This window comes from Myxocyprinus asiaticus, chromosome 9, assembly GCF_019703515.2.
Source record: "Myxocyprinus asiaticus isolate MX2 ecotype Aquarium Trade chromosome 9, UBuf_Myxa_2, whole genome shotgun sequence".
In the NCBI taxonomy this organism is placed as follows: domain Eukaryota; kingdom Metazoa; phylum Chordata; class Actinopteri; order Cypriniformes; family Catostomidae; genus Myxocyprinus; species Myxocyprinus asiaticus.
The window spans coordinates 19,321,056-19,347,948 of NC_059352.1; the positions used below are offsets into that span (position 1 = coordinate 19,321,056).

The 26,893-nt window shown below is 38.6% G+C and overlaps 1 protein-coding gene across 4 annotated transcripts in view; it reads right to left on the reverse strand.

Annotated features, from left to right (window-relative positions):
- Nucleotides 1-8,271, reverse strand: part of negr1 (neuronal growth regulator 1) — a 308,138-nt gene extending 299,867 nt beyond the window's left edge. For all 4 annotated transcript variants that reach the window (XM_051705954.1, XM_051705953.1, XM_051705952.1 and 1 more), the window contains exon 1: nucleotides 7,942-8,271. In XM_051705954.1, the coding sequence (XP_051561914.1) occupies nucleotides 7,942-8,111 (170 nt within the window). In that variant the 5' untranslated portion in view covers nucleotides 8,112-8,271. The remainder of the gene's footprint in view (nucleotides 1-7,941) is intronic.
- Between the last annotated feature and the right edge of the window lie 18,622 nt (nucleotides 8,272-26,893).

Sequence of the window (26,893 nt, forward strand, 5' to 3'; positions counted from 1 at the left end):
TACTTGGCTCTACTTAACATTTACAGCCACGTGCAATCCACATACAATGATTGATTCATTATGCAAATGACAGGACCTAATTTAAGGCTTGCTTACATGACTTCATTTAAAAAACCTGCAGCCATGGCAATGCAATGTGCACAGATGAATTGAGACACCCATTCCTTTTGGTGCTGAACAGTGGTAAATTTTGTCAACAGTATACTAGGGTTTGCTATTGGCAAGGTTTTAAATATTATTATCTATGTATACTGTGTATTGACAATAGGTTTAAATACTTCTAATATTCTCAGAAAGGGCTCATTTTCCTCAGCTGAAGCTTATTCTCAAACAGATACAGTAGTATGGAGACAATGACAAATGAGTCTTCAATACTAACGATGAATGTGGCAAAGCCTAGTGATAGGATTATTGTTAAGGCGAATGGCACAGGCCTGCATGCCCTCCACTTTGAGTAGAGTGGGCGTCTTGCACCTGAGGGACAAAGAAGCTTATCTGGTATCTAGTGAGCCTGCTTCATCAAATGCCATGAAAATCAGTGACAGGTTGAGGAGAAGGGAGGTTCAATCTACTTGAAAGATACTACTGTACCTAGTCATTGTACAAAAGTGGTTCAGGTATAATTGCTTTGGAGATTACCATTATCTGGGGCAATGATGTTTTTTCTCCATATTTTATCTTGAGACCCGTGGCCTCCCCTGGAACAGGGAAAGGGGGTTTCTTTGGGAATCTTCCATAAGAATATTGCAATTACATTGCCACAGAACACTGCTGGAAGCAGTTAAAAAATAAAATTTTAACAGTCATTATTTACCATCAACTGTGCTAATCATTAAAAAGTATTCAGATTGGATAAAGATTTAAATAACGTAGACAAGAGTTACTATAAATATCTAGAAAAACGTATTTAAAATAAAATGGAAAAATGCAAAAAGGATATTGTGAGGGTTAGGTTTAGGGGTTGGGTTAGGGGATATAAAATATAATTAGCTCAATAGTCAATGGAAGTTTGCTGTCATGATAAAAAAAAAAAAAAAAAAAAACGTTTATGACAACAACAAAAAAACCACCAGTGGCGAAAGCTTTGCAGTGCGAAGACTACATGGGAAGACTACACGACTTCCCTTAAAATTTCATTCAAAATGTGGCAGTGATGAGTTTAATATAAATGTAAATAATTTATATAATAATTTATTTAAATGACAGTACTTTTTGTGAATTTCCGTCTGTAGACGGACAGCCCATAGATCCCGTGCTTCAATGGGAGTCTATGGCAGATAACTGTTGGCATTCAAATCAAAGCGCAAAAGATCAATTTTGATGAGACAAGAGTCTCTAAATGTGTAATTTTGGATCCCGCCCAAAAGCCGTGCATCTCTGGGATACTACATTAGCTCAATAGAGCGCAACAGCCAGGTTCCATGGGTAAAATCCCATTCATTTTTCCATAGACGAATTGATTTTCAACAATAACTTATAAATCTTTAAAGACAGACTTACAGTACGCTCCAAGGTTGTTAATCCATTGTACATGCTTCTGTTGAAGCCATCAGCCATCAGTTATCTCAACTTAAAAATCACGCTAAACAGCGGAATTCCTGGCAAACAACTACACCTACCCGTGGTACAGCAGTGAAAGATACACCAATCAGAGAACTGCGGCCAAGCAAGCCTGTGAAAAAGCCCAGAAGACACCACCCACTTTCATAACGCACTCTGAGTGACGCATTAGAGTCAGTCTTCCTTCACCCTCATACTACTTATTTATTAGTATATATCAGAATATTTTGCAATAAGTGTAAAATACTGTATATTGTTTCTTTACTTATAATCAACAACCTAAAATCAATATTTGGCCCAGTGACGAATGTTTTCAATTGACCAAAAATTTAAATACGTTAAAACTAAACATCAAAGTAGTTTTTGCCTTTGTGAGGATGTTATTGCCTTATTAGTAAAATCTTATTTTCATACAATGTATTTTAAGTGTTTGAATTGAGAATCATGTGACGACACCAGTCAAAATGTCACACGGGATAACGTTAATGAATGTTCAAAATATTATCATATTCAAACTTTTTTAATCAATAATACTTAATGAATATATAAAGTGAGGCAGTAACCAATATTTAGAGCTCGGAAAATAAAACTTGCACAATTATTTTTTCTCATTATAATGTGTTTGCTTTAAACGTGACCCTACTTGTTAAAGTTCTTTACCCACATTTTAATGCTTCAATGTGATTTAAGCTGCAAAATATCTGAAAATGTTTTACAGTACTTGGCATCATACTATTATTGTTTTCTCAACTCCATAAAATGAAATTATGCGTTTTAAGGGGGAAAAAATCAGTGTTATCCCACCTGACTGAAATTGTTACTCGGTATGACACCTTATGAGTTTACACATGAATTGTCATTTTTACACAACTTACACATAATTGATGTTCATAAATAATTAATTTTTATGTTATGCAAAGGGCGTTGCACTGAAAATAGTTTTTTCAAGGAAATTAATTAGGCTACGCTGTAAAGAAACCTTGCTGTTCTCTCTTTGGTTGACTCTTTGGTTGACATCTAGAAAAATCATCAAAATGTGAAAAGTGTACATATACATATTAACTGTTAATGATGAATAATTATATAAATATTAAGCATCTAGGCAAAATGAAAAATGTTATGAATATGGTGCATTCTCTTTTTACACAAGTTCAAACGCACTGTGTATGATGAAGTATGCTTAATAACATGTTTTATTAACAGAGAAGAAAAGTTATTTCATGTTTATTAAGGCTTTATTAATGTGTAATGATGCTACACTTAATATACAATGTGACCCAACAATGAATCAGCAATAACATAGGCTAATTTGACCTAGTGTGGAGGGGGGGAACAATATGTCCACATTTTAAGCTTCAGTTAGCATATTAGCTTACAACAAACTGGGACTAGCTAACTAGCTAGTCTAGTTGTTGAAGAGAATTTGATATAGTTAAACTTACATATTTTGCAAAAATGTTATTCTAATCACTTCTGGCATATTTTATGCTGACAGGTTTAACATGTTAAGCTTGGGCAGAGCAAGCAAGTAAGCAAAACCTATGGAAAATTTGTCAGTAGGAAAGTAAGCTACTCAGTCACCTCAGTTGAATTTCCCGCTACTAAAGAGAGAAAAAAACTGCATCGTGATGTCACTAGAGTGGATGGCCTTTTCTTAAAGGGGCGGATTCCCCAATATGACAGATTGGACAATCATTTCATTTAATTATTATTTAATAATTAAATATTATTATTAATATATAATTTGTTAGTATTTACCTAAACAATGTTCATAATAATGTGTTAATATCACAATAAGAATGGAAATTATACAAATAAAAGCTGAAAACTGTATAAAAAGAATATAATGTCAAAAATGTGTCATCCGGGATAACGGATGACATTATTGGCTAACATAAAATAACTGTTATCCTATATGACAAAATTGTTATCTGGTATGACAAAACTCAGTTTGAACCTTAATCAGGCAGTTGTTTTGGCTACCTATAGAAATCTGCAACCTTGACCTTCAACTTCCAAGTATGTAAATTCATATTAAAGAAACACATTTGCATAAAATTAACATTATATATGTTTTTTTAGCGATATCCCAAATGACACAGGATTTTACTACATAGTGTACCAGTGAGCAAAAAGGGTAAATTAAACACATTTTAAGAGAGACTTACTAACCTTTCACCTTTGTTTGGGGGTCCTTCAGGGTCTTCCTGATTGTGTAACATCCTGTCTGATAACGTGTCAAAATAAAATGCCCCATAAAATTACTCCAGATTGCTTGTTATCCCAGATGACATTGGCTGACTGCCAGTTTTGGGACAGAATGCTCCAAAGCATAACAATCAACTGGATGTCATATTTGTTTTTAAGTATTTAAATATATTGTTGGCAACACTCATACAATAATGCCTGTGGCTGACATTTTAGGTTTTATTTGATTTTTAACACTTTTTGTAGCTTTTTTGCATTTCGCCATGAGGTCCGGACAGTTATCCGGTATGACATTGTGTGACTATAATGTCTAAAAATTCTTAAACTTTGTAAAACCCTCATAACATGTTCATATCATTTGATAAACAGAGATTAACAGATTCAATAAATGTGTTTTTTATAAACATTTTCCTTATTTTTACTCCATATAGTTGTTTGGACATCAAAATTGCATGTCACATCATTGGTCCAGTTTTTTATGTTTCCATGGGTTTCTATCCAATTACGCCATTCGCAATGCTTCATGGGATTGTTCTTCGTGCCCTCGTGAAATATGTTAAGTACAAGTGTTGTACCTTTGTCTTTTTATTCAGATTGTTTTTTTTTGTTTGTTTTTTTTTGTTTTTTTGTTGCTTCAAATCAAAAGTTTTGATTCACCTCTGAGCTGGTTGGTTTGGCTCATGGTTTACAATTCTTTTATGGAGGATTTTTTGAAAAGTCAATGGGAAAAATTAATGGGAAAAATAATTCCGGAACCGAAATGGTTCAAAAATTGGGCGGGCACTGCTGCACTCTATTAGCACTATTTGCATTTGATCAGCAACTGATTGCCTGTTGGCCACTGTCAATCAATTTATTTTTGTCCCACCTGGAAGCCAGCTTCTCTTTACAACTACTGGTTGAGATATCAAATGGGCAGGACTTAGTAATGAACGGCCAATAGTAATGTATGTGTGATTGACAGCGTATTAAATATAAAAGCACCGTTGTTGAGCGCAGAGTGTCTGCTGGCTCGGACATACACACACAGTTATTTTCAATCTCATAAAATTTATTTATTTCAGCTTTCATAATCGGATATTTGCCAGATTTGTTGCAAAAACAGTTTTGAGCTTAGTAATTATTTTCATTTAAACTTAACACCATTTGAGCGGCATTTTGAGCAGCTTTTGGAAGCAACATGCAGATACCAATAAACAAATACATAAATGTGAGCACATTCCTGCAGTGGCTTCAACATAAAAAGAAAGAAAAATGAAAGGAAAAAAAGACAATATAACATTTTGCCATTTTGTATCTGTGGCTGGTGAATGTCAGATATACCAATGGTATATAAGTAGCTACAGTTCCTGCTCTCTAATAGCTTCCTATACCACCTTTAATATCCAGGGCTGTCTCTACATTTCCAAGAGCAGTATACAATACCAGGCAGATATTTAGTTTGATGCTTTGATGGCAAAACAGAAATTGGAGCAAGTGATCTCTGACTGAATTATGTCTTGAGCAATTTTAAGACATGCATGGCCATTTAAATGCTAAGCTGTACCATCATACCTGTACTGTACATTGCAGCCAATTTGCAATTATTAAGGTGGCATCACTGGCACAATGTCAATAACCTTGTTTAAAGGAGATCACTGTATTTGCCATAATTTATGCTCTTCTGCCTTGGAGACCAACGATGTCAACCGAGGATAAAGACAGATTAGATACACTCTAAGAAGTCCTCTCATTAACATTTTAAATTCGAAATCTCTTCAATAATCTACACTATTTGAACAAGGTTTCATAGAAACTACCTGATTTTTTTTGCAATTTTGTGATCATTTTGCATTGAAAATGACACGATTCAAAACATAAAGCAAACTTCAACAGGAGCTGGTTGTCAGGAAAAAAAAAAATCTGCTATTTGGGCAAACTGCCAATATATAAATGGGCTACATATAGCCTACATAATTAAATACACAGCATACAATAGGTCTAAGTAATATGAAGGTGAACTAAAAATTCTTCCACATGTTTTTTGTTTGTTTTACACCATCTAATTATATTATTTAAATTTTATTTTTTGTCATTAGAAATGGGAGAACACTTAAAAGTGTTTCTGTTTAAGTTCCTAATTATAAAACAAAGGAGTGGCATTTGGAGAGCTGCATTGATCCAACTGTCCCTGTGAGGTGAAAAGCTCAGTAACATCCTTCCGATTAATCAGCTCTGACATGAAGAGGTGTGGTCTGAGGAGAAAAGGAGCAGGATACCACCCACATCTAGATTATGCACTGACGCTGGTGAGGGACATGTTTAAAGGGCCATGTAGGACAGTCATGACAGTCCTATTGACAATACACAATTGCCTCACTATTATCATTTCTTACCCAATGCAGAGTACAATTATGTTTACAGCCATACTTAAATGACTTGGCATAAGTGCCCTTGCTTCTGCAAATGTAATAACAACAGAAACATTATATGCTTTTTTTAGTCAAAAAAGCCAAATAACACACATACTGTTACGGATGTCTGACTAGTCCGCTACATAACCAAAAGTGCAAACTGTCAACCAGCTAACCAAACATTTTGTAGAAAGTGGTGAAAAAACACAGAAGGCTTGATGATCCAACCTTATTTTGCCACGCCACCACCAGGAGACATCAGTAACATGAAAAGAGAGGGATATTTGGTAGTTTTAAGAAATTAGTTCCAAGCCACCAGAGCTACTTGGTGTGGTCAGTAGTGTCATTGATGAAAACATATGCCACTAAGTGCATGAAACAATCTCTACAAACAGATATTATGGACAGCTTGACTCAAGAACTGAAATAGCATTGCATTGTACTGAGAAGGGATGTTACAAAGCTAAGGCTGAAAGAAAGTGTTTTTGGGGGTTGGGCAGCCACAAAAATCCATAGTGTGTTCATAGGAAGAACCTTCATACTTCACACAAGAATAAACAGCTTCACATTACCCCTACCCTTTGGTAATTTGGTTTTAGTAAATTTGTCTTGTGTTGAAATATTTAGAAGAAGAAAAACTGAGGACAAGAATAGGAGTCAAATTTACATTTACATTTATTCATTTAGCAGATGCTAAACTCATTAATTTGCATAAAAAGAGTAAAGAAAAAGCTTTATCCTGACATATAACCTATGTGATGTAACTTCCCTTCGCATTTTGGGTAATTTGTCAGCTGTAGCTTTCACAGATGCCAGTCAGTCAAAATCTATATCTGTTTATATTAGGACACAATGTCCAGCCGAAAATGGTAAGAATAAAGTTGTTACACTTAATAAAAAATAAAAATAGAAAAACTTAACATATGACACACCCATACACAAACATTTCAATCACCACTGCTAATTTAGGGTAAGAGGGGCAGAGGGCTGAAGGGTCCTTTTATTACACGTTTAAGGGGCCGTTCACACCGAACACTTTTTGTTGTTGTTGTTGTTGTTGTTGTTGTTGTTGTTGTGTGTTTTTTTTTTTTTTTGTCACGCTGTTATTCAATTGTTTCCCAAAGTAAACACGCGCTAGTCAAGGTAGATGTACAATACTGCACTGTGCTGTTTTATAGCGTCACGCGCAGTCTCGCCGCGTTTTTTAGACACCATGTCAAATTAAAATTAACTTAAATGGATAAAAACGCGTCTCGAGACACATGCGTTGGTTGTGCTCTTTTTTAGCGCAAGAACGTTTGGTCTAAACGGCCCCTAACATTAACTTGAGACTCAAATCATCAACGAACGACCATCAATTCTATCAGTCCACCACCACAGTCTGTCCCTGCTAGAAGTGTGCAACTTCTCTCTTTTTCCCAGGATGCAAACATCCGTGAGAATCTCTCGGACGGTGGGAATCATGAATGACTTCCACTTGAAGGGGTTTACAAAACTCTACCCCTTCCCCTGCTCCTTATGCAACCCCTTATAATAGATTCGTTCGCTTAAAACAGTGTTTACAGAACGAATTAATCTTGTATGTCCGAAAAAGCATATGGTAGTCAGCAGGAACTGTTCGGGTTTGTGACCCAAATAAAAGTGATGGAGCGACACTGGGGGAATCTGCCGAGTGTTGTTTACAAAACTGAGAGCACAGCGAATGATGCAAGCGGGCATGCAGGTGCCAGCCAAGTTTAGTTTGAACAGTTATACAGCGACTGCGACTTGAGACTCTTACCTGAGCAGCGCGGTGTCTCCCTGTCTGCTGACCACACTCTCGCTGGACGCATAGTCCACAGTTTGTCCAGCGGGCAAACACGATGGTAAAAAGCAGCAAAGACTAAGAATTATAGCGGTGAGCCACTGACCGGAGACGTACGCATCCTGCACTGCAATCATTATGTCCATCACCGCCGAATGGAGTACGATCCGCCCCGCTATCAAAAAATATAAATATGTGAATGGAAAATATATTAATCCCCGCTCTTCCTCCGCGCAAACCCCGAGAAATGGCGTTCCGTGTAGTTTTCCAGATTTGTTTTGAACGGAACCTGACCGCGGGAGGAAGTCGACTCTCCAGTGGCTTGCACACCATCTAGTGAGGAAATGGGAAACGGGAGCAGAGCTAGAAGCAGACAACCCCCCGGCTCTGATCCTGTTGCCATGCGGCTGTTTCCCAGGCAACCTGTTCCCTGTAGTTCGTGATGGAGCGGTTTAGCGGGCGGATATTCTTGATACAGCAATACTATTTAAATGTCGTCGCCTGGTGAGCTTTTACCACCCGAGGTTTACCACCCTGCAACCTCGAGACCTCCTCGTCCAAATATGCACTTTGTTGTAAGCGAATATATAAGCTACCATTCTCAGAATCACACTGTATTTCCTCATAGTTGGTCACTATCATCCATTTTTAGATTCAATGGCCTGAAAGATTCCATGGTACACTTTAAAACAATGGAAGTAGGCTACATGAAAGAAAATCATTCACAGCTAAAGGAATGGTTGATATATATACAGCTCTGGGGAAAAAAAATAATACAAGAGACCACTGCAAAATTATCAGTTTCTCTGGATTTACTATTAATAGGTATGTTTGAGTAAAATGAACATTTTTGTTATATTCTATAAAGTACTGACAAAATTTCTCCCAAATTCCAAATAAAAATATTGTCATTTAGAGCATTTATTTGCAGAAAATGACAACTGGTCAGAATAACAAAAAAGATGCAGTGTTTTCAGAACTCGAATAATGCAAAGAAAACAAGTTCATATTCATTTTTAAATAACACAGTACTAATGTTTTAACTTAGGAAGAGTTCAGAAATCAATATTTGGTGGAATAACCCTGATTTTCAATCACAGCTTTCATGTCTTGGCATGCTCTCTACCAGTCTTTCACATTGCTGTTGGGTGACTTTATGCCACTCCTGGCACAAAAATTCAAGCAGCTCGCATTATTTGATGGCTTGTGGCCATCCATCTTCCTCTTGATCACATTCCAGAGGTTTTCTATGGGGTTCAGGTTTGGAGATTGGGCTGGCCATGACAGCGTCTTGATCTGGTGGTCCTCCACCCACACACTGATTGACCTGGCTGTGTGGCATGGAGCATTGTCCTGCTGGAAAAATCAATCCTCAGAGTTGGGGAATATTGTCGTGAGCACAAGGAAGCAAGTTTTCTTCCAGGATAACCTTGTATGTGGCTTGATTCTTGCATCCTTCACAAATACGAATCTGCCTGATTCCAGCCTTGTTGAAGCACTCCCAGATCATCACCGATCCTCCACCAAATTTCACAGTGGGTGCGAGACACTGTGGATTGAAGGCCTCTCCAACTGTGGATTGAAGGCCTCTCCAAGTCTTCGTTTAACCATTAGATGACCAGGTGGAGGATCGGTGATGATCTGGGGGTGCTTCAGCAAAGCTGGATTCGGTCAGAATAGAATGGCTTTTATAGTTAATGTGCATGCGTTCTTTGACAGGCGATGCCTGTATCTAAAAGGTGGTTGGCTCTTTTACCTTAAGGTGGAACTTCCTTTCTACATCCACTGACGTTGGCACTCCAATTTCTCCCATTCAGTTATTAGAAGTGGCCTGTCTCTGCTAAATAGTCTCTGTCCTTTTATTGCCATTTTTGTGGGATTTAAAAACAAGTGGCTCTCATAAAATTCAGAGCAAGCAATAATAATAATAACCTTTCTTTTTCTATAGTTCCTTTAAAGTTACTGTAGCTTCTCAAGGTGCTTTAAATATGAAATCTTTTATTTGAAATCAAAGCACTGCATTTTACATAGCAGAAACTATTGTGTTTGCTTGCTCACATTCTCATTGATGGTCATGTCCAGGTTGTTCAAGAAAACACTAGGTGCACAGACCTGCTTTGATATGGAATATAGGTTTTTCTTTATTGTGGTTTTGTTTTCATGTGCTCAGTGAATGTTTTTATTTTCTCCTCAGGATAACTATTTCTTTGATTTCCTTTTTTGTCATCTCACTGGGTACTCAATTCTGTTGGTTGCCTTTCAAGAAATCCCTTTTCTTTGTTACTTTAATTTTCTGTTCTCCTTGGCACTGCATTCTCTTGCTTTCTGTGTTTCAAATAGTTAAGCTGAACATTCAATGTCATTAGATCCTATTTAGATGAGAATCTAAGGTAATGGCCAGCACCTAGACTGGCACCTTTAGATGCTTCTACACTTTGGCTGAAATTTTATAGATTGTACATCCTGCACTGTGCAACTTAAAGCTGAAGTATGTAACTTTTTCTGTGTTAAAATACTTTTTCCTATCCCAGCTTAAAATGCAGGGACAACTATAAGTAGGCCATTTGTTGGTTAATTTTTTCAAAAACTGTAAACAGTGTCTCTGTGGTGCTATAAAATATGCTCTGTTTGTTTTGAGCGACCTGTCTGTGCAAACACAATTACACTGACTCAACCAATGGTGTGAATTGGGGGCGGGTCTATCTCTGTGTTTGACCAACAGCAGACAGAGGCAGTTTCAGAAAGCTGTTTTGAAAACTAAATGTATTTGTGCAATTCCGTTCTTTGGTGCTAGTAGCGCAAAAATACATACTTCAGCTTTAATAGACTTGGCTAAAAAAGGAATACATTTACTGTTGACTCACTGACATGGTTTCAACATTAGTAAAATGGCTTTGATAAAAGCATTTTAGACCTGCTCTTGTTGAGTGTTTTCCTTTTAATTGGGAAAGACATGGTTTGGATATAATTGCCTGAATGTCATTAGCGTTAATGGCAACCAAAGTCCCTTTATTCCATTCTATATCTAAACTGGACTGGCATAGTTGGTCTTTGCTAATCATTTGTTCTGCCAAAAGCCAAACACTCATTACTTGGTCATTCAAACAGGAAGCATCCTGCTTCGTGTTTGAATAGGGCAAGAATACATTTTATTTTTTTTTGAAAGCAATATTGGTACTGTAAGTACTGATATCAAGATGTTAGTTTTAGGGGATTGCTGAAAATGCTGGAGAAATATATGACAGGTTAAAAAGAAGTGTAATCATGTCTTAGTTTGTGTAAATAACTGGTCACAGCAAAAGAGTGATTGACTTAGACGTCATTGTATGGAGGGAACAGGTTTGAGGCCTGAACCAAGGAGGCCATTCACCCATACAAAGCTAACCAGACAAAACTGAACAGCAAAACTATTACTTAATAGAAGGACTTTTGAAATCCTCTCAAGCACATAGAACAAAGTCTATCTGTTCATGCATTAAAGCTGTTATTACTACTCCCCTTCAACAATGTTCTGTGAAGATGTGAGGGAAATGGGAGCTTTTCATACAATGCAGTTCCTGAAATAAATGGACAAGCTAAATGATGCCTAGGACTCTACCGTAGTGGCAATGTCTTGTGTTGTCTTGCTAAAACCTTAAGAAGAAAGAAACTGTCAGGGCGAGAGCGAGACAAAGGAACCCAAAAGCAGAGGAACAGTTCAAAGGATTTTATTAACAGCAATTGGGTTTACTGTGCTGGCGACGGCTGCAGCAGAGGGAAGGAGTCTTTCACTTGTGCGCAGTTATTGCACAATGGGCAGATAGAGAGGAGCGTGTTCATACATGAGTGTATGCGTTGTGGAATTCAGGAGCAGATCCATAGGAAATCTCATTTGAAGCATAGTGAGGTGCAGAGAACAGTGCCCAGCTGATTTGGAGGCAATCACATTACCGACACGCAGATAGAGACAAGGAATTCTCCACTGGTGATCCGTGGGTGCAGAGAACAAGTGTACAGCAAGCTGGAAGGTAAACACACTCCCAACACATGGGCAGAGACGGGCAACCAAAAAAATACACAAGACAGACCCAACTAGGCAAAGAGGACAAGGTTATTTGCTGGACATCAAACAATAATCTAGCAAAGACTCTGAGAACACACATGGTTTAAGGATACGTTTACACGACAACGATGTACTAAAAACGGAAAAGTTTTTCCTTAGCATTTTTGAAAAGTTTTGTGTACAGATGACAACATGATCCCCGTTCACACGGATCCGCGAAAACGACTAAAAATGCTGTATTATGCATGCCAGGCCAGTAGTTAGCGATGTCACTTTGTATAGAAACATTACGCGCCTGCACACATAATTATTCTTCCACAGAGCGGTGAATACAAACAATGAAGATGGCAATCGCTGGTCGTAGTAGTGATGCAGTAAATCTACACTTTGCTGGAGAAGCGTCAATAAACTCAAAATCTTGAGCAGCGCAAACAGTCCTGTAGTACGCCATTGTAGTTTTGAATGTTTCACACGTTGTTTTAAAGTACCCGTGCACATGCCTATAGACTGAACACGTAATAAGCGTGCACATGACGTCATCGTTTTCAAAAGTTTACGTTTTCAGGCCCCAAAACGCCGTTGTCGTATAAACGAACAGCCAAAATACATAAAAAGTTTCCCATTTTTAGTTGAAAACGTTGTCGTGTAAATGGCCCCTAAGTAGGGAGTGAATTAGTGTAGAACAGGTGTTGCTAGCATGCTAACTGGTCACATTAGTGGCATGATCAGCATTTCCCTGGGAACAATCAGTGTTCCCATGGAAACACTGATCATGCATACCGGTTTCGCCTGCGAGACATGAGGAAGAGAAAATAACAAAACACACAAAATAACCCGGCAAACTCACCGGAGTCGTGACAGAAACACATTCACAGTCCACACATTTCTTCATTCTTTTATGTAACACCCAAGTATTAAACAAGTTGTATTCCTAAAACTATGTTTTTGACTGGTAATTCAGCATAAAAAAATAAATAAATACAGCGTTAGTCAGGGAAAGTTTGACCTATTCAAACACTAGCAACTTGAAAGTAAGCCTGGCTGTAGGCTGATATCACAGAGAAAAAATTTCCTCAAACTCGCATGACATTGGTTACATGCCTGATAAACAGACCGACATGAGAAGTCCATAATGTGTGAGCCCTGCAGTAATTCAACTGGTATGGGAAGAGCAGCTAGAAGCGCAGTGCGCTCAACAATAAAGTGTGATGTTGTATAGTCAGAGGATATATTGTAACCAATCAAAAATGCAGACAGAACAGACAGAATTTGATGCAGTATTTCTTACCACAATACAATTTCAATTTAAAAGAGCATTGGTAAGTAGAATAAATACATTGCAAATGTAAAAGCTTTCAGTACCAAGATTCAGCCTGTAACCCAATAAATACATTTGTCACGTGTGCTGGCAATGACAGGCAGACAAAGATGATGTGAAGAACCCAACTGCAGTTTATTCATAAACGTGAACAAGAACAAAACAAACATGAACTTGTCTAGACCTGATGAAACTTGACAACGTTACATTAACAATACCTGACCAAGGACCATGGCAAACATGAGGGTTTAAATACATGGACAAGGGTAACAAGACAACCAATGCACAGACAGAACTATACATTTTTGACAAGATGGCGGCGCGTGCACAACGTGAGGCTCAGCGTCTCTCCAGTTTTTGCAAATTAGTTATTATTTACCTAGTTATTTTCAGCTCAGTTGTTCGTCACAACTTTGCATTAACTTCATACAGCCATCACACACTATTTGACATCAAACTTTGCTATACAAATAAGGCAGTGGATACAACATTAGACCTCCATTGATATTGAGTACCTCTTTATCAAGAGCAGACCATTTTACCTGCCCCGTGAATTTACAACTACCATAATCACTGCAGTATATATACCCCTGGATGCTAATGCTAAGCTAACAATGAAGGAACTCTCTTCTGTTGTTAGTAAACTGCAAACAACGCAAACTGACGGAGCTTTTATCATTGCTGGGGATTTCAATCATGCCAATTTGAGGACAGCACTCCCCAAATGTTATCAAAACGTTTCTTGCCCTACAAGAGGAGACAACACACTTGATCATATTTATACAAACATCTCTGATGCCTACAAAGCCATCCCTCTCCCCCATGTTGGACAATCTGTTCACTTATCCCTGTTCCTACTCCCCAAATACACCCCCATCATCAAACGTGTGAAACCCACAGTGAGGACTGTAAAAGTGTGGCTGGAAGGAGCAGACTCTTCACTACAGCATGAGTTCCAGAACACAGACTGGAATGCGTTTGCTTCTCAGGCCAACCTGTACTCACATAAGGACATTAATATCTACACAAATTCTGCTCTGCAACACATCAACCGGTGTGTCGACAAGATAACCACCCATAAAACAATTAAAACATATCCCAATCAGAAACCCTGGATGAACAAGGAAGTCCGACTCCTGCTGAAGGCATGTGATGCTGCTTTCAGATCTGGTGACTGGGAAACCTACAATTTATCCAGAGTCAATCTGAAGAGGGGAATTAAAGCATCCAAACACAATTACAAACTGCGGATTGAGGACAAATTTATGAACAACGACCCCCGACGTATGTGGACAGGCATCCATGCCCTCAGATTGCAAACCTGTGAACAGCACCCCCCCCCAAACCAGTAATGCCACCCTCCCAGATGAACTGAACACCTTTTATGCTCGCCTTGATCGTGGAAACACGGAACCACCCGTAAAAGCTGAGCTCCCACCTGATGATCTGCCACTCATATTTTCCACCAGTGACGTGTGCTCCACCCTGAGCAGAGTGAATGCACATAAAGCTGCTGGCCCTGATGGCATCCCTGTCCGAGCGCTCAGGACCTGCGCAGAACAGCTGGCTGACATCTTCACCAAGATTTTCAACCTCTCCTTGGCCCAGGCCATCTTCCCCACCTGCTTCAAAACAGCCACCATTGTACCAGTACCAAAACATGCTGCTGCAGTGGCCCTCAATGATTTCCACCCTGTTGCTCTTACTCCCATCATCGCCAAGTGTTTTGAGAGGCTGGTCCTCTCCCACCTAAAAACATGCCTGCCCCCAACACTGGACCCATATCAGTTCGCCCAACAGCTCAACTGAGGATGCTGTCGCCTCAGCTCTTCACTCTGCCCTGACTCACTTGGACAAAAACAACACATATGTCAGGATGCTATTCATTGATTTCAGTTCTGCCTTCAATCCTGTGATCCCATCCAAGCTGATCTCCAATCTCACTGATCCCTCTGCAAATGGACCTTGGACTTTCTCACTGACAGACCACAGTCTGTTAGGATCAGCAACCACAACTCCTCCACCCTCACTTTGAACACTGGTGCACCACAGGGCTGTGTGCTGAGTCCAATCCTCTACTCCCTCTTCACCCACGACTGCATACCTGAGTATGGCTCCAACTCCATAATCAAGTTTGCAGATGACACCACGGTGGTAGGTCTGATCAGCGGCGACGATGAGATGACCTACAGGGAAGAGGTACAGCACCTGGCAGTGTGGTGTGCCAACAACTATCTCTCACTCAACACCCAGAAGACCAAGGAGCTGATTGTGGAATACCGGCAGACTAGGAAGGGCCACACATACACTCCCATCTACACTGATGGGGACGAAGTGGAGCGTGTGACTAGCTTCAAGTTCCTGGGTGTCCGTATCTCTGAGGATCTTTCCTGGACCTACAACACCTCCACTCTGATCAAAAAGGTGCAACAGCACCTTTACTTCCTTAGGAAGCTAAGGAAAGCTCACCCGTCCCCCCGCATCCTGTTGAACTTTTACCGCTGCACTATTGAAAGTATCTTAACAAACTGCATCACAGTGTGGTATGACAACTGCACTGTCTCAGACCAGAAGGCCTTCCAGTGGGTGGAGAAAACTGCCCAATACATCACTGGTGTTTAGCTACCCTCCATCAAAGACATTCACCACAAACGCTGCCTAAGGAGGGTGAGAAGCATTATCAAAGACACCTCTCACCCCAACCATGGTCTGTTTACTCCTCTCCCATCTGGGAGACGCTACAGGAGTCTTCGCTGTCGCACCAGCAGACTCAGGAACTGTTTCTTTCCCTCAGCTGTCAGCCTACTGAACTCTAAACTCAAGTGCTGAACACTACATCCCACTCGGACCACATACTTTTTTGCACATTCCCTTGCACATTTCTTTGCACATAATTTCTACCTCTTGATGCCACTTGCACTGTTATGGTCTCTGGCCATATATATATATTTACATATTTATAATTCATTCTGTACAATGCACCTTCAGTGTTTATACTTCTTAATTTGCACCTTGTACTGTATTCATAGACATTTGCATTGAGCTGGTCTCTGCTTCTCTACCTCATAACTTTGCACTCCATAAAAATCTTTATTGTATATACTCATATATTTATATATATTTTTACATATACATATTGCTATTTGCACTTCTGGTTAGATGCTAACTGCATTTCATTGGCTCTGTACCTGTACTCTGCACAATGACAATAAAGTTTAATCTAATCTAAACAAGATAAGACTAATAAACTTCAACCAATGACAAACTAGAACTGATAACAAGTAAACAAGACAATAAACCAATGAAAAAAAGATACATGAACATGGAGGGAAACAGGATATCACATGGCCAGGAAACACATGACTATAGAACAGGAACTAGAATTCCAAAATAAGACATGAACACAAAACATAAACAAAAACCCATTAAACATGACATATCCCCCCACAAGGGGCAGCTCCCAATGCCCAAACAAAAACACATGGAGTGCAAGAGGGAGCTGGGGGGGTGGCGGGGTCCTTGAGGCGTGGCCTGTCGAGATAGGGTGTGGGGCGTAGCCTGGCGAGACAGGGTGTGGGGCGTGGCCTGGCGAGACAGGGCATGGAGCATGAGACCAGGGCGGAGTCAGTGGAAGGTGGAGCCGTGAGAAATTGGAGAACTGGGAACCTGGAGAGTAGCTGAAGGCTTGAAGGGCAAGCATGGAGCCAGAGGCTCGGAGGACCAAGGCAGGGCCACTTGACGTGGCAGACATGGTAACATGGCATGATGAGGTAGGAATGGCAACATGACATAACGTAGCCCCTGAGGCTCGCAACGCTGGCTCTGGGATGGACGAGGCTTGCAACACTGGCCCGTGGAACGTGGTACTCCAACCACCAGGCATCAAAGAGAACACTGGCTCATTCAAGCCTGCATGGAAGAAGTGTTTGAGGGTGACCTAATTAAACCCAACCTGGTTGGCCAAAGTCCAGTAGTCTTCTACATATTCCTCCAGGGGACAATTCCCCTGACGTAGGTGCAGGAGCTGAACTGCTGAATCCATAGTGGGGTCAGGTATTCTGTCACATTTGCTGGCAATGACAGGCAGACGAAGACAATGATGATGTGAAGAACCCAAGTGCAGTTTATTCATAAACGTGGACTTGACTTGACTGGACTGGACTGGACTGGACTGGACTGGACTTCGTTACATTAAGAATACCTGTCCAAGGACCATGGCGAACATGAGGGTTTAAATACATGGACAAGGGTAACAAGACAACCAATGAACAGACAGAACTATAAACAAGATAATGAGACTAATAAACTTAAACCAATGACAAACTAGAACTGATAACGAGTAAACAAGACAATAAACCAATGAAAACAAGACACATGAACATGGAGGGAAACAGGATATCACATGACCAGGAAACACATGACTATAGAATGGGAACTAGACTTCCAAAATAAAAGACTTGAACACAAAACATGAACAAAAACACATTAAACGTGACAACATTATTGTGGTTGAAATGTAGGAGATCCTGGCAGTTATTGCAAAATAAACCCAGACAGGGTGACCCAACCCAACGTGACCCATGATGGAGCAATCAGAATTAAGTGTTCAAATTCCAATGATCTAGTAAAAGAAAAGTTCACCCAAAAATGATAATCCTCTCATCATTTACTCAACATTATGTTGTCTCAAACTCGTATGACTTTCTTTCTTCCGCAGAACACAAATTGCAATATTTTAATGAAGATTTTATGTGTTTGTCCATAGAATGTAAGTGAATGGTGGCCAAATTTTCAAGCTCCAAAAATGACATAAAGGTAATCCATTAGACTCCAGTGGTTTAATCAATGTCTTCTGAAGCGATCCAATGCACAGAGAGCTAGATGGCGTTAGGAAGTGTAATCGAGCTTGACATCACGATCAACTAATTCTTTAATAATAATAATAATATATAATTGATTTATATGCTAAAAAAGTCAACATAATGTTGGTGTTTTATTTTAATGTAAAATGTGTTTATTTGCAATAATCAATTATTTGTAAAAGAACAGGATATATTCTGCATGGTACAAATCAAATCATGTTAGCTTTGAAGTACTGGATTTATTTCTTTAATTAATCTCAAGATCCAACAGTGACCTTTAAGATGTATGAAACAGTGACAAATGGGGTCATTAGAAATAACCTTCTCTTAAACATTGCATGTTGACTCACCGATGTGCTTGATAAAATACATTTCAGAGATCTTTCTATAGTCATAGTGAAATTCAAACTGAAATTCCAAGTCAAGAGCGATTCAAGTTATGGTGTCAAATTATATTCGTTTCAGAGACTTATGAGGAATCTGCTCTCAGTAAATAATGCAATTAAAAATGTAATGTTTTCTGCTGCTTATACTGCTGAGATATTAAACCACAAACAATAAATGATATTACAATTTTTTATTATCATGTGTTTGATGAAAATTTCACTTTTTATTACTTGAGTCAAGGCAAGATGTTATTAATATACAGTACTGTGCAAAAGGTTTAGGCACTTGTGAAAAATGTTGCATAGTGAGGATGTCTTCAAAAATAATGCCATAAATAATTTTCATTTATCAATTAACATCATACAATGTCTAGTAAACATAAAAAAGCTAAATCAATATTTGGTGTGGCCACCTTTGCCTTTAAAACAGCCCCAATTCTCCTAGGTACACCTGGACACAGTTTTTCTTGGTTGTTGGCAGATAGGATGTACCAAGCTTCTTGGAGAATTCAAGAATCTTTTATCTATTTTGGCTGTCTCAATTGCTTCTGTCTCTTTATGTAATCTCAGACTGACACAATGTTCAGTGGGGGGCTCTGTGGGAGCAATGCCATCTCTTGCAGAGCACCCTGTTCTTCTATTATAATCATTTCTATTTGCAAAAGTAATGTTTGGGAGTCTAAAATGTATTTTTCCTATTGACACACTAAAGCTGAAGATATAAATAACCATCTTAAGACAAATGTTTTTGTGAAACACCTTAAGTGCCTAAAACTTTTGCACAGTACTGTATAATAAGAACTGTCCTAAAGGTGTATTCAGAATATGAAGAATATGTTCATCACAAGGGTTTCACTGATCTTATGTAAATAAATGATGGTCTACATGAAGATCATGAGATTAACTTAATTTTGCATGCTAAAAATATACCACACTGACAGGTTTTTGTTGTGCCAGAAAGGAAATAATTTTTTTTTCATTGAAGTTAAAAAGACATCCTTACCTTATCAATGCCTAAATCTAACCATTAGTGTTTTTAAATGTGGAAGCGAAATGAAAAGCAAATTTTCTGAAGCAACCACCCCATTTCGTGCCACTTCTATGACTCTGTAATGTCACGTGTCAGCTTGAGTTCATGGCTGGACTTGAACAGCCATCCTCCGACTAAGTCCGACGCCCTATCAGGTGGGCTACTGCGCAAGCTATCCATGGTGGAATAAGTGTATATATGTAGGTGAGTCTGTATTAAAAGCATTAAAATGAGTTGTTTTTCAAAAAGATGTGTTTGAGTAAAAGTGTGTCAATATCATAAAATAGCATGGTCTGAGTAATAGAGAGAAAAATAAGTATTTATCAAGTCATTATCAGCCATTAAAGTCATGAATTGTGTGAAAGTGAATAAAACACACAGTTGTTGTAGCACCTGTTGTGTTCATTTCACCTGGAAACTGCAGGGAATTGTACCTGGAGACACATATACATTTTTGCAAAAATGTATATAGAGCAGTGTTGGTTGTAATGCATTACTAAGTAATTAATTACTGTAATTAAATTACGTTTTCATTAAAAAAGTAAAGGGATTACTCTTAATTTTTAAGTAATTTAATTACAGTTACTTCTGATGTACTGTAATTGTGTTAAATACTCTATAGAACAAGTCTATATAAAACAATAGTGAATTTAAAATCAAATTTTAACGTCATGTTAAAATATAGGTTTTCGAATTTAATGCAACCCCCTTAAATTCTTTGGCCAGTTCATGAATAATTTATTTGATGTTTTTATGATTTATTTGAAAGAATTAAAAGAACAGTTTCATGTCTATCCTTGTATATTTCATCTGGTTGAAGTTGATAAGGGTTTTAGAAAGTAATTAGTAATAAGTAATGCAATTACTTTTCAGACAGAGTATTTAGTACAGTAATCTATTTACACTGTAGAAGATGTAATTAGTAGTTAGTAATTAATTACTTTTTAGATTAACTTACCCAACACTGATATAGAGTCATGTTTTCACTATGAGACCAGGTTGATTTTTTAGCATCCTCCCTTCAGTCCTCCCTTTTCAAAATAACGAACTTGGAAGACTTTTGATTTTGGGGTAACACTTTACAATAATCTTCCATTTGTTAACAATATTTAATAACAGTAAACATTTATTAAACTTTGTTCATGTTAATTTCAACAGATATTAAAACATTTTTTTAAATCAAAAGTTGTATATGTTAACATTACTTCATGCACTATGAACTAACATGAACTAACAATGAACAGTTGTATTTTTATTAACTAACATCAACAAAAATGAATAAATGCTGTTCAAAATGTATTGTTCATTGTTAGTTTATGATACATAATGCATTAACTAATGTTTATGAATGGAACCTTATTGTAAAATGTTACCAACATTTTTTAGGAAACTACACTGTTAGGTTCCCGACTCTAAATTGCAACTCATGCCCAAGGGAATCTTTCCAATGAAAATAGACAGTGTTTCACTGAAAGAACCACTGCAAGAGTCTGACCTTCATATACCAGACTGAAAGTTAATTTTACATCTCATTTAAAGCAGTGATCAGAGAGGCTGAGTTTCCCCTGCAGATAGTGTTGCGTGGGACTGGGATTTTCAAAGCAGGTTCTAATCCACCTGACCCTCACGCATAGAAAGGTAGACTACCCACAGTGCTTTCAGAGCTAGAACAGCTTTATCACTGCTCACTCTAAATGCAATTTACATCCATTGCCTTGGGCTGAATGTCCATAGTAATACAATACTGAAACAATTGTGTCTTATGTTTCTGCCAACTTTAGCATTCCATAAATAGGGAGGGGGAGGCTGTTTAAGAAAGCCATGTCACAAGCATTACAAAGATCAACATATTAATATGAATGTGGTGACCTTCTCACATTCAAAGAAAAAAACGACTGCCCTCTGGCAGTTTTTCAAATACTTGTAGAGATCTTTTGTGCAGGCAGATAATTTCTGAATACCTAATTCAGATCGATAGTCCACATTGGTCAGAAAATGTTGCAAAATGTAATTTATTTTTTTTTTTTTACTAAAAAGGTCTGTCAAAGACAATGTCTTACTAGTTCTGCCCTACAAAGGCAAAACACAGTAACTACGGCAATACTGAAACTGAGGAAAATGGCTTCAAAGCTTTTCAAGTGTCCTGCCAAATATCAATAATTTTATTTTCACACTAATTTTTCTCTGAATCTGAATACAGCTGAGTCAACCTTGTCCGTCACAGGACAGATCATAGTTTAAGAAAGGGGTTTTTAACATTTCAGGATGTTAATGGCCCCCTCTGTTTGTCTAATTTGCAAGCACCTCTGAACATGGTTTGTTATCACATGATGCACATGAATCCATATTTGATGTATTGTTAATCATACTCCTCTTGTTTTCTTTCTCTCTCTTTCGCTTCACTTGTATTTCCCATCATTATACAACATGATCACATGGGAAGTCAGCTTGTTGTTTCCGACAGTTCAGTTCCCTAGGATTGGCTACATTATGCCGACTCACTAGCCGCATTTTCCCAAACGAGGGCGTGCTAGTGCGTGCCAGGGCCAGTTGCGTTCCCACTGTCACTTCCGGGGCTTCATCGTGCCTCCTCAGGGCTTTCTCGGGGCCAACCGCCAATGGCCTTTGGCCCGCCGATTACCCTAGGGCCAGACAAGGCCAATTTGGGATTGAGGCAGGTCCAGTGTCAAAGGCTGAGTTTCGCTGAACTTCCCAGGTTGTTTATCCAGCGCACAAAGGTACAGGTTCGGGACAAAAATATAATAAAAATGTGGGCACAGTACAAATCCATTAAAATGACCAGTGGACAAAGCAGTGCCCGAAGAAAATACTTTCTATGGTTCGGTGAACTTTCATAGTGTGCTGGGACATCGTCCCGCTGTTAGTGGAGAGACCATTCGGAGCACCATGGCAGTTACAGTCAGTGAGTTGTCAATGCCAACTTATCTTGCTGTTTACATTCGATATAAACTCAGTATTGTAGATAACTAGATAACATGATACCTCAGCTTGAGCTTCCCTCTTGCTTGTGAAATGGGCAGGGTGTGTGATGTTGGCACTACAGCGGCATATTGAGGGCAGGATTTTGGGCAACGCTGCGGAGTCATTGGCCCGATGGTGTGAAAGCAGATAGATTCTGGTGTTCCGGCTTGAGGTCCGAGGATATTGGCCCCTGCTGGCCAGTTGATAGCCCTGGCTTGCAATGGCCCGATAGTGGAAAAGCGGCTACTGAGAAGCATCATCTTCTATCCAACATGTTTACCTTCCTTGGGAATCCCAGGTACGGATCCCACTTTGAAACCAGGAAGTAATTACATTTGCATAATCAGTGACGAGCTCGATTAGGAGGTTGCATTTTTCCCTCTAACATTAAATTTTTACTCCAATGATGGTTAGGTTTAGGTTTGGGGTTTGGTGGGAACAGTTTATAAAATATGCATTCCTCTTCATTGTACTATAGTCTGTTCAGCTGAAAACAACTCGCTTTTGGTGCCCCTCCATGGACATTACACGCAGAAAATGGAGCTCACACCTGCCTATAATCCTAACAACACTTACTGCTTTGGCCACTAGGGGCAGTGTTTTGAAATTTGGACCGATTTTATCTAAAGAATAGTCAACCTACTGTTTCCGATTTCACTGTGAGATCAGTCTTCATTATATGTGGCAGTACGAGAATGAGAAAAAAGATAGATAACACATCAATTACACACCATTGCTCTTCATTTTGTTGCATTGGTGCTAAAAAAGCTTAATTTCTTTGTCTGTAAGTGAAAAACAGTGAAATTACAAAATGGGTACATTCTTTCCAACGAATGCCCCGCTGGTATTAAGATGCGTTTCGGGTGATCTGATCAAATGTGGTCAGCCATATATACAGGTCTAAATGGGGTCTAAAACACTTTGTGATCGGATCACAGAAACCACATACGAATGTGGTCAAAAATGCATGTGTCCACATCGCATTTGAGGTGTAAACAGTAATCCGTCCTGAATGCGCCCTGGACACAGCGAAGCACCACCCCTCACCTTTCAGTCAACAGCTGCACTAAAACAAGAGTTTAAAATTTGCCTTTTACGAGCGGCTTTAAAAGGAAATAACCATCAGATCTGAAAATTTAAACAGAGCGGATACATTCACAATCATGAGAGCTTCATGGATCTTCTTTAGTGTGTCTGATATCAACACAGATGACAAGCACAAACACTGAAGCTACTTTAATACAGGTTATCCACTAAAATAAAGGATAATTCTGCTTGAAATGTTGCGTCTGTGCTGTGAAACAGCGTGCCATTTTTCTTTTTAGTGGTTTCTTTGTCTTTTCTGACTTTGTTGTGTGTTAATATCATGCAAGTAACACGCTGACATATTGATTGATGTATGTCGTCATGAAACAGAGACCCTCCCCACAGTCTCTGTGTTAGAGATACCCAATGTCCAAGCCAGAGCTCACACCGCAAGCATTTTAGTGTTAGCTGTCATGGGGCTCATTAAAACAGGAAATTAAATTCATCTGAGAGCTGTGAGGAGTTCAGGAAATGGCCGGCAATATTCAGCCTCCTCCCTTCTCGCTTCTGTAGCTGGCAAATAAACCCTTGGAGAAGGCAGGAAGCAACTTATTCAGCCTGGAATTGGCTAGATTGTGATATTCAGCAGAAGATAATGAGAAGTGATGGGGCAAGGCAGACAGGCCAGATAAAAGGCCTCCAGGCATGCTGAATGCCATTTAAAGATGGACACATTCAAGATTTGCACCCCACTTTCAGGAGAACTCTATACACACATTGTTTTTGTCTGCTTTTTCTCTCGCCACATAAGCACAAGCTTTTATTTGTAGTGTCTGACAATTTCTGCAAGCCACTGCGGAGCAGAAGCAATGGAGGTGAACATGTTTGTGTGAGAAGAAATGCTATTCAGTTCCAGTGGGGTCTCTGAAGTAAGGGCTCAATATCTAAACACACAAGCAGTGCATTAGTAAACAGCCATACTGTATAGTGCTATAGCTGAAGACACGGTTGGAGTCCATTTCATCTTCTGTGAACCAGTCCAGAAGATGCTCTAAAGTTTACTTGGCAATTTAAATGTATCTGTGCAATTTATGCTGGTGTTTCCATGTGGTAAATTCAGTTTACCACCTGAATTGATTTCCTTACTTTGGCTTAATTTAAATGCAGCTAATGCATTTCAACCAGGTTTTGATTCCCTCTGCAGTGTCTTAACAATGTAATTCAAAGATGCTTGCAGATGACACAGACAGTTATGCATCTTTGGGACGGTCTTTGAATGATGGCTTGAATGTTTCCTATTCAACATGCTTTTTGTGATCGCACCTTGCTCATCACAAAACAAGTGCTATTGAACTTACGCTGGGGATATGACTTGATTTGGTACTCTGATTCTCAAATTCTTTTTTCAAAAGCAGCAATGGCAGCTTGCATTATAATAAGACCTATTTACCCCATTGTGCCAAACACAATTGGTAGGCAACTCTCTGTTGATCTTTTTTTGAATACCATTCAATGTCTGTTCAGCAAATTACTATTATTTAACTAAACTGCATTCATAACAACAAAGGTGCTATGTTAACCTGGGCCACTATCAAGACAACAATTCCAACATTATTACAGAATCATCTTTTCAGCATCAAATAATTCATCTTTTCAAGCTGCTTTCTGTCTTCTCCAATGTCAACCTTTATTCTTTCAAATACATTTATGCTAAAGGCCACAGCACCTTTGGTTAGAGCTCTTTATAATTCTCACATATAATGACCACAGGGAATTACAAAGAACAGCTAAATTACCTATTCTGTTATCATAAAGTTATAACCTAAACCTCTCAGCCAGGTGATTACTGCTTTTCAAATTTGGGGCTCTTACACACTTTGAATACTGATGATATTCTACGATATTCCAAATATTATTAATAATTTGTTATAATCATGAATTTCATGAATATTAAGCTGCTTGATAATGCATTCTGTACATTGTATAACATATAGCAATATTGTGATTCGATTATATGCTACATTTATTATACAAAGGACTGTAATCCCTAGAGTTTAGGATTGCCAGTCAATGATAGCACATGTCTATAGGAACTATTAAAAAGACGAGGAGAAAAGCAGTGAATTGTAAAATATTTCATTCTTGGTGTATGTAAGTAAAAAGGAAAGAGGTCTCCTTTCAGTTTGATCATTCATGTGTGCAAATGTTCCTATTTCTGTTCCAAATGATCAAGAGTTCTCATTCAACTGGCACTAGTGTTCCATCAATCATGTACACACTGAAAAAAAAAAAAAAAAAAAAAAAAAAACAGCACAGAGAATTCACAAGGGCAAACTGCAGATTCTTTTATTCACATTGAATTATTTTAGGAACTCTTTTCTAATTAATGTGAAGAATTTCAAATTAGTCTTTCATTTTAACCACAGATCAAAAGTGATGCTGTCAGAAGATAATTGTAAAGGAATGTCTGCAATACATCACTGGGTAATAGATTATGAGCTCTATATCATGCACATATTTGTGGTTATGACTTACATTTGTTGCCTTTCTCCATTTTGCGAATCTTACTGTCTTTGATATGTATCCTCTTGAAAAACAAATTGCTTGTCGTAAATAGATACTTTTTGAAGCTGATGATCAACACCCTAATTTCCCCCTTCTGCTTCATCAAAGCAATGACCTGAAAATATGTCACCTTGTAGTGTCACCACATTCAGTCATCTTTGGAGGCCACCTGCAGTTTGAATGTCTCATTTTCAAATTCTGCAGATTTGTAACACAGTGTCCCTACAAGCTTTCATCTTAAATGATATTCAGCAAATACTTGAAAATTACTTTTTATATTTTGTATGCAGTTTCATAAAGCAAATTCATACCACATCTTACAAGGGCTCACTGGTACAATTCAAGAAATGATCAGAATCACTAGAAAATAAAAATGTGCATGCACATTCATCATTTGTCACACTGCCATCTCCTGATCTCATCCCCTATGTGAAATGAGTGTGCAAGGTGAAATTAAATTTAAGACTAAAGGAAACCAGACTAAAGGAAACGTTTAAAAGAAATTTTTAAAACGTACATGAAACACAAGACAGACAGGGGATGATGATGTCATGGTCCTCGACATACAAAACCCAACCTGACAGGGTGTCAGCACCATGATATCACCAGAAAGCACACGGCGGTAACTCGTGCATGGCGGTCACTAACAACCAGACCCAGCGTGAGCGTGTTCAGCTCCAGGTTGTTTTGACTACACCAGTGAGCCTGCCGTTCAAC